This window comes from Lagopus leucura, unplaced genomic scaffold, assembly GCF_019238085.1.
Source record: "Lagopus leucura isolate 7727_CA_CO unplaced genomic scaffold, USGS_WTPT01 Super-Scaffold_100004, whole genome shotgun sequence".
Classification (NCBI taxonomy): Eukaryota; Metazoa; Chordata; class Aves; order Galliformes; family Phasianidae; genus Lagopus; species Lagopus leucura.
Window position 1 is genome coordinate 68,904,164 of NW_024962264.1, and position 8,204 is coordinate 68,912,367.

General features: G+C 55.4%; 1 protein-coding gene across 1 annotated transcript; it reads right to left on the bottom strand.

The window, feature by feature from the left end:
• Positions 1–5,102: 5,102 nt before the first annotated feature.
• SPR (sepiapterin reductase) lies at positions 5,103–8,204 on the bottom strand. Its single transcript, XM_042871385.1, has 3 exons — positions 7,842–8,204; positions 6,782–7,072; positions 5,103–6,105 (listed from the first exon to the last, which is right to left on the bottom strand). The coding sequence occupies exons 1-3, from the start codon at positions 8,164–8,166 to the stop codon at positions 5,915–5,917; spliced, it is 807 nt and encodes a 268-aa protein (XP_042727319.1). The 5' UTR covers positions 8,167–8,204; the 3' UTR covers positions 5,103–5,914.

Consider the following 8,204-nt stretch of genomic DNA (forward strand, 5'->3'; position numbering starts at 1 on the left):
ATGAATGTTAATTGGCCATCTGTACAAAGACTAATTAAAATCTACCATGCTGGGGATTAAAACATACCTATAGCAACTGCCTGAATTGAGAATGAGACAGAGGAGAGATTGAGAAAACAGCTGAAAGGGTTGTGCAAAATGCAATCTTGCTTAGGTGTGAGATGAGTTGCAACGCGGAGATCTGAGATGCTTTATTATTAAGGAAAAAAACCCAACAACCAGGGGGTGGGGAAGAAACTTCAGCTCGGAGCTGATCCGGGGATGTTTTAATGGGAATAAAGGGCCGGCGGAGATTTCAAAGCGACCCCAACCCCAACATTTAGGGTTGGGTTTGGATGTGAACAATAGCTGCCCCTCTCCCCCCCCCCCCCCGTCCACAGCAGCTCACATGCCAGGAGGAAATGTTGTTGGTGTTTTTGGCTTTGTAGGGCTTCTGGGTTTGAAGAAATATTGCTGGGCATTGGAAAAGCACGGGGATGCTCCAGCCTAACTCGGGACATGGGACACCCATCCCATGCTCCCTGAATCTTAAGACCATCCAACCCGTGGTGGGGATCGCCGTGCAGCCCCACTTCCTCTCCCCATCACCGTGGCCATGTGCCCATCCCAAAGCGGTGCCCGTAGGGTGACAGCTCTGCCCCTTCTTTGTCCCTAAATCCTGCCCTTTTCAGGCTGCACAGCTCTCTGGATGCGGTCAGAGGGTCTGGGAGCCAACAGAACGGCACCAACGACCCCCACACATCTCCAACCCACAGCCCCACCAGCTCCCAGCCACAACAACCTCAAGGACAGAGCCATCCCAACACACCCTACGGTTCCAAACCCCCCATTCTACCCCTGAATACACCCATTTCCTTACAGGAACACCCAACCCCATGCCCTCTGAGGAGCATCAGAACACCCCGCTCAGGGGCTGACTTTTTGGGGACACGGGGACGGGAGGGGGGAGCAGCCAGGTGTCCCCCCACGCCGCCACGAGCCCCTCTCCCCTGTGTGCTGTGGGAAGGCCCCGGTCTCAGCTCTGCTCTTGTTTTCTCAGATTCTGCTGTGTTTACTCCCAACACGAGTGACCGCCGTGGCCCTATTACGGGAACGGCTGACAGCTCGGCTGACAAGTGCGCTCGCGGCAGGAATGTGAATGCGGCTCCGCGCTCCCGGCCCCGCCGACAGCTTCGTTGGGAAAGGGTTGGAACATCAAAGCTCCAAAGATGTGGATGGAGGAGGATGGAGGTGCCGAGATGAAGCAGCAGCTCTGCACATGGGGAGGGGATGGGGTGTTGGGGAATGGTTGGTGTCACTGCGTCTGTAGGTGGGGAGAGAGGATTGGGGGGTGCACGCGGCTTGCATTAAGCACGGGATGGCAACCCATGGGAAAAAGTGGTTTGGGGGTGATGCATGCAAAATAAAGGGAAAATGTATTCTTCTCAGCAGTTCTTCCTCATCTGCTGTCAGAATTTTGGTGAATTTGGGGCGTGGGGAGCACTGGGGCTGATGTTGAAGCTGTGGGTCCAGTTCAGGTCCCAGCTCAGGTGCCAACCCAACAGGTCCAGGCGCTCCGACCGTGCTGGATAAAGATGGTTTAATTAATCACAGATCATTTCTGCAATGTGCCCCCATTAACCTCTATCGCAGACTAAATAATAACTCATTAAAGGCACTTGAAACTCGCTGGAACAGGACAGTTTACCAGCAAACCTACTGCTCTTTGGCTCTAAACTGGGTTAATCTGTCATCTCTCCTTGCTTAACGGATGGGTCCCTTGTTACACATTAAGGAGCTGCTCTGGAGGGGCACAGCTGGTCCCTAGCACAAAGCCAAAACCAAAGGCAGGGGACAGCACAGAGGGGAGGTGGGTAGAAGTGGTGCAGAGCCCAATCTGCCTTCCTGCAGCTCGCATTATTATCCTGTTGTCGGCAGAGGATGTTTGCTCTGATGTAGCTGCCGGCTGCAAATCCTCTGTGTCAATATCCCACAATGGTTTGAAAAGGATCAGAGGCTCACAGCACTCTCAGATGCTGTTGGTGCCAAGGAGGGGTATGGCTCTTTGCTGGGTCTGAGGAGCAAGAAGGTTTGTGTTGGTTCTGCTGTGCGCGAGCGAGTGGGCAGCCTTGGGGAGACAGTGCCACCAATGTGGTTTGCACATGGCACGAAGGGCTTGCCATGATTCCATGACTCCATGAGAAAGGTGCCAGCTCAGCAGGAAGGTGTTTGTCATTCCAGCTCTCCCAGGCTGGCTAGATGTCCTCCCAGTCCCTGACACAGAGCCTGCACTGTGCCCAACTCACTGCACGGAGCGGTGGGAGGTTGGGGTCCTGCTGGCTCTGTGTATCCCCACACTGACCCCACACTATGAACGTGGGTTGAGTGGGAAACGTGGGCACTCCTGGGGGCCTTTTTCCCCCTGCAATGCCTTGCTGTAGGAACAGTTCGTTTACCTTTGGCCCTGTGGCCAGAGGCAGCTGCTTGTTTGCAAGCCAGGCACTCTACGTCCTGCAGAAAGCCCCGTGCTCAGCACTTCTGCCCACCAGAAATCACCATCTCCTCCTCCTCCTCCTCTCTGCTGCGAAACCTTTAATAAGGGGAAGAGAGACGTGGCTGCAGCCTCACGACCCGCTGAGCCGGGGGCAGCCCAGGTCAGGGGCTGAGATTTGGGAGGTGGCAGAGCACGCTCCGTTTTTAATTTGGGAGGCTTTGGGAGGATTTAACGGGCTTGCCCTCGCTGCCATCCCCAGCACCCGGTCACACGCACGGAAATAAAAGGTCGGTGGTGACTTTGGGTCCTTTCATAACCCAATTCTCTGTATTTCACCCCCATCCACAGGCACAAAGGCGGCAGTGTGTGCCGGGGTGGGAGGGGGCTGGGGATGTGGGCAGGTCACTGGGGCTGTCACCTCTGAATATCACAGAGGCACCCAGATGGGTCCTCGTGTCACTGCTCCTTCTGAGGTCTCGCTGGTGCAAAATTTGTGTAAAATCATGGAATCATTCAGGTTGGAAAAGACCTCTAAGATCCCCAAGTCCAAGCCCAACCCACCCCACCATGCCCATAACCACGTCCCTCAGTGCCACATCTCCATGGTTCTGGGACACTTCCAGGAGCACTGAGCTCACCACTCTATATAGGCAGCTGTGCCAGTGCCTGACCACCCTTTTGGAGAAGAAGTGTTTCCTAATATCCAGCCTGACCCTTCCCTGGTGCAGCTTGAGGCCATCACCTTTCATCCTATTGCTGTTACCTGGGAGCAGGGGCTCACCCCCACCTCACTCCAACCTCCATTCAGGGAGTTGTTGAGAGTGATGAGGTCTCCTCTGAGCCCCCTCAACTCCAGACTGAACCACCTCAGTTCCCTCAGCTGCTCCTCATCATGGAATCACAGCATGGGTTGGGTTGGAAGGGATCTCAGTGCCCATCAAGCTCCAATCCCTGCTGTGTGCAGTGACACCTCCCATAGATCACACTGCTGGCTCATGTTGCCCTGGCCGTTGACCAACACCCTCAGATCCTTCTCCTTCACACAGCTTTGCAGCCACTCTGCCCCAAAACTGTTGCATTACATGGGGTTGGTGTGACCAAAGAGCAGGACCTGGCACTTGGCCTTGTTGAACTTCATCCCATTGGCCTCAGCCCATCGATCAGCCCTGTCCAGATCCCTCTGCAGGGCCTTCCCACCTTCAAGCAGATCAACTTTTCCTTCCAACTCGGTGATCTGCAACCATACTGAGGGGGCACTCAATGCCCTCATCCAGACCATCAGTATAGAAATGAAACGGGCCCAGACCCCAGGTCCTATTGAGGCCATCTCAGGGGCGTTCATATCTCCATGGTTCTGGAACATCTGCGGGGATGGTGAGCCTTCCCCACTCCCCGGGGCAGTTGTGCCAATGCCTGGCCGTCCTTTGGGAGCACGAATGTTTCCTAACACCCAACCTGAGCAGCCGGTGCTGGGCTGTCCCTATTTCCCGGTCTCGGTACGCCCTCAGGTGGTCACAAAAAATGCTGGAAAAGAGAGAAAAGTATTTCCCATCGCTTTGCTCGTGGGGCTCTCAGAATTCCAGCGTAAAGGGATCTCACAGCCCACTCCGCGTGCGGGGATACCTCCCATGGACCAGATCCCCAAAGCCCATCCGTGACCCTGAGCACCTTCAGGGATGGGACACAGCTTTGACAGCCCCCTCCTCCCCCCTTCCCCTCTGAGTGAAGAATTTCTTCTGAATATCCAACATAACCCAACCCTTCCCCAATATAAAGCTGTTACCCCTTGCAAGCTGTGCTTTCCTGGTTGAAGATCAGCTACACCAGGTCCAGCATTCTGCCATTCTGCCCCTGCTGCTCGCAGCTGCACCTGAGAACCGGAGGGGAGCTCAAGGTAAGCTAAGATTTGTTTGTTGGTTGTGGATGCTCCATCCCTGGAAGCATTCAAGGCCAGGTTGGATGTGGCTCTGGGCAGCCTGGTCTGCTGGTTGGCGACCCTGCACATAGCAGGGGGTTGGAACTGGATGATCATCGTGGTCCTTTTCAACCCAGGCCATTCTGTTTCTATGATTTGGGACAATCAGTGGGATACGTGGGCACTAAGGCTCTTGCATCCTGCTATGGGCAGGTAAAGCCCTAAATAACAGCAAAGAGTGTTTGGGTTCAGAACGGGCGCCCTCATAGCATTCACTTTAAGGGACAAAATCAATGTGGCACACAGCAGGCAGGGACTGAGAGGATAAAGGGACTCCAGGTAAACCCACAGTGCAGCTGGAAGACTTAAACGGGGAGTGGGGACAAAGGTGGGCTCACCCCATCCTCCTGCTTTCAGCCCACAGGCATTGTATCCATGCCCAGCATCCATACCTCAGGTGGGCATTGGCACAGGGGTGCTCAGGTAGCCCAGCAGACCTGGTTTAAACACTTGAAATTAGGCCAGCGTCCCAAATCCAGGCAGAAAAACCGAAAACTTCTCATGGGTGAGAAGGCTTTGGTTGGAGAAATGCCTGATTTTAAGTGGCAGCCTGTGGTGCAGGTGCTCCAGGACACAGACCCACGTGGTGCCCCACTGGATGGTGATGCTCCCTGCTCCCACCCTCTTGGAAACATACCCATTTAGAACATGGAAGAGAAGACCAGACAGGAAACTTTTAATGACTGCAGATGAAGTTAAACAGACAAAAACTGGGATAGAGGACCGTGAGAGAGGGCAGCAGGAAGGTAGCTGTCATTGGGTTGGACACTTGGAGGGCACATGGGGTTCCAGCCTTACTATTAGCACTGCGGTGCTCCCACTTCTAGCACAGCTTTCTGGATGGGGGCACATCTATGAGGGCTTCTGCCTCCTGGAATTTGATGGGAAAAACAAGGATAAAACCCCACAAATACCTGAAAGAACAGCCCAGGAGGGGCTCGGGCCCCAACTTGGCTTGGACTGAAATAGGAGCACTGCACAAACCCAGGGCAGAGCTGTAACTCATGCAGGCTGTGCTGATGGGTGGGTCTGTGCGGCAGAGCCAAATCTGCACAGGCAGCTCCCTCTGCTGCTCAGCTCCTGCCTCTGAATGAGCAGAACAGGGAGCGTGCATCCACACTCACTGGGATGTGAAGGACTGCCATGCAGCAGTGCATTAGCATGGTGCTTTCTGTCTAGTTCCATTGGGGAAGCCACCTCTGCTCCCCCATCCCTTTGCTTCTGCTGTGTGCACAGGAGAGCTCAGCGGGGTCCAGGCAGGACAAGACCTTGGATAAGTGGTCCTCAGAGTATGGCTTTCTTTGTAGCCTGGCTGAGCTTGGCAGTGAATCCCCCCACCCAACCCCATAAGGGCACAGGGAGCATCCATAAGGCAGCCAGAGATGTTCTCTTGAAGGCTGTGCAGCACCCAAACAGCCACTGCAGGGAGCAGCAGGCAGAAAACAGAGCATGGAGATGAGAGCAGCTCAGATGCTGTAAAAATCCACGTGTGCACCCGAGGTGAAGGTATTTTCCTCCAGAAGCCTCAGCAGCTTCTGGGCTGACACAGAACAGTCTATCAGCTTCCCACTCTCATGCAGGCTCTGGAATTGCTGACGCATCTCAGCATCTCCAGTCTTCGTGCGAGCCAAGAGCTGCATGTCTGTGTCCAGGGGACCTGGGGGGAGAGCAGGAAAAGAAAGGATGTGAGCTGAAAGCAAGATCTGGTGCTCAGTCCTCCAGGTGCAGGAGGAAAATCTCTCTTCCATTAAAACTCATAGGAATGAGGTGAGGTGATTGTCCCTCTCCACTCTGCCATGTGAGGCCTCATCTGCAGCACTGCATCCAGGTCTGGGCCCCCAGTACAAGAAAGACAGGGAGCTGTTGGAGATGGTCCAGAAGAGAGCCAGAGATGAGCAGAGGGCTGGAGCACCTCCCTACAAAGACAGGCTGAGGGAGCTGGGCTTGTTCAGCATGGAGAAGAAAAGGCTGCGGGGTGACCTCATTGCAGCCTGCAGTACCTAAAGGGAGCCTACAGACAGGAGGGGAGTCAGCTCTGTGAAAGGGTAGATAACAGCAGGACAAGGGGAAATGGTTTGAAGTTGAGGGAGGGAAGACTGAGGTTGGATGTGGGGGGGAAGTTCTTGACAGAGAGAGTGGTGAGGTGCTGGAACAGCTGCCCAGAGAGGCTGTGGATGCATCTAGGAGGCATTCAAGGCCAGGTTGGATGGGGAGCCTGGTCTAGTATTCAATATGGCAATTGGTTGCCCTGCATGCAGCAGGGGGGTTGAAGCTGATGATCCCTGAGGTTCCTTCCAAGCCAAGCCATTCTGTGAATGCATCCCCTTCCTCACCTGGAGCATAGTTGAGCACATGGACGTCAGGCTCCTCCACTGCCAGCACACGGAACATCATATCCCGGGCAGCCTTCCCACTGCAGTACAGCGCCCAGCTGCGGAAGGGCTGCAGGGCGCAGAGAGATGAGATGTTCACCACCGTCCTGCTGCAGCCTGGCCGTGTCCCAAAGGCCTGCAGGGCGCTGCTGGTGAGGCAGAGCGCCGAGGTGATGTTGAAGGCGAAGTAGGAGTTGATCTCATTGGGATCGGTGAGGTTGATGAAGGATTTGGAGATGTCACCCAAGGAGCCTGGGGAAGGAGTGCAGATGAGGTTGGAGGAATTCAGTGTGGGTTTGGGACACCTGCATCCCCAAACAATGCCATGATGCTAACAAATATAGAATCATCAAGGTTGGAAAAGGCTCCTAAGATCCCCAACTCCAACCCATGCCCACTGATCACATCCCCAGTTGTCATATCTCCACGGATCTGGAACACCTGCAGGGTTGATGACCCCCATCACTCCCTGGGCAGCTGTGCCAGTGCCTGATTGCTCTTTTGGAGACCAAAACCTAACCTGATCTGACCCCCACCCAAAACCTGACCCTCCCCTGGCACAACTTGAGGCCATCACCTCTCATCCCTACCCATCTCTTTAGAAACTCCCTTTAAGCACTGGAAGGCCACAGCAAGGTCACTGGAAGCCATCTCTTCTCTGGGCTTTTGCCCCCCAGCCAGCACTGCTGCTCTGACAAAGCAAACAGCTCCCGACCTTCAGCCTCAAGTGCAACGTCCTCAGGGATCACCATGCTCTCTTGCTTTTCCCTTTTCTTCTGAACCAAGCCAGTGGAAGACCTGAGGTCTGATTCCTGTAGCAGCATTACCTACTGGGTTGTCTGGTCTTATTTATAGCAATAATAGGCAAATAAAAGGCACAGCAGCCAGCAGACACGAAAGCTTGCCCATAAAGCAAGGCTACAAGCATTTCCAAAGGATTGTGCTCGGCAGTGCGGGGCTGCAGGACCCACAGGCACCAACTTCCCCCTCCCACCGCCCGGCCCCACAGCCCCGCTGTCACCGGCGTTGTTGATGAGCAGCAGGCGGCCGGACGGCCCGCCAGGCAGCAGCTCCCTCACGGCTCCCATCGCCCTCCGCAACCCCTCCTCGGATCCCAGATCGGCGGCCACGCATTCCACCCGCAAACCAGGGCAGGAGTCCCGCAGCTCGGCCGCCAGTTGGGCCAGCGCTTCATCCGAGCGGGCCAACAGCAACAGCAGCGAATCCGGGCCGAGCCTCGGCGCCAACAACCGTGCCAGGCTGCGGCCGAAGCCCCTCGAGGCGCCCGTTAACACACATGAGGCCGCGGCCCAACGCCGCCGCTCCACTCCCGGTTCCGCTTCCATCCCGGAGCGCGGATTGAGGGCCGTGGGAACGCGCTGCT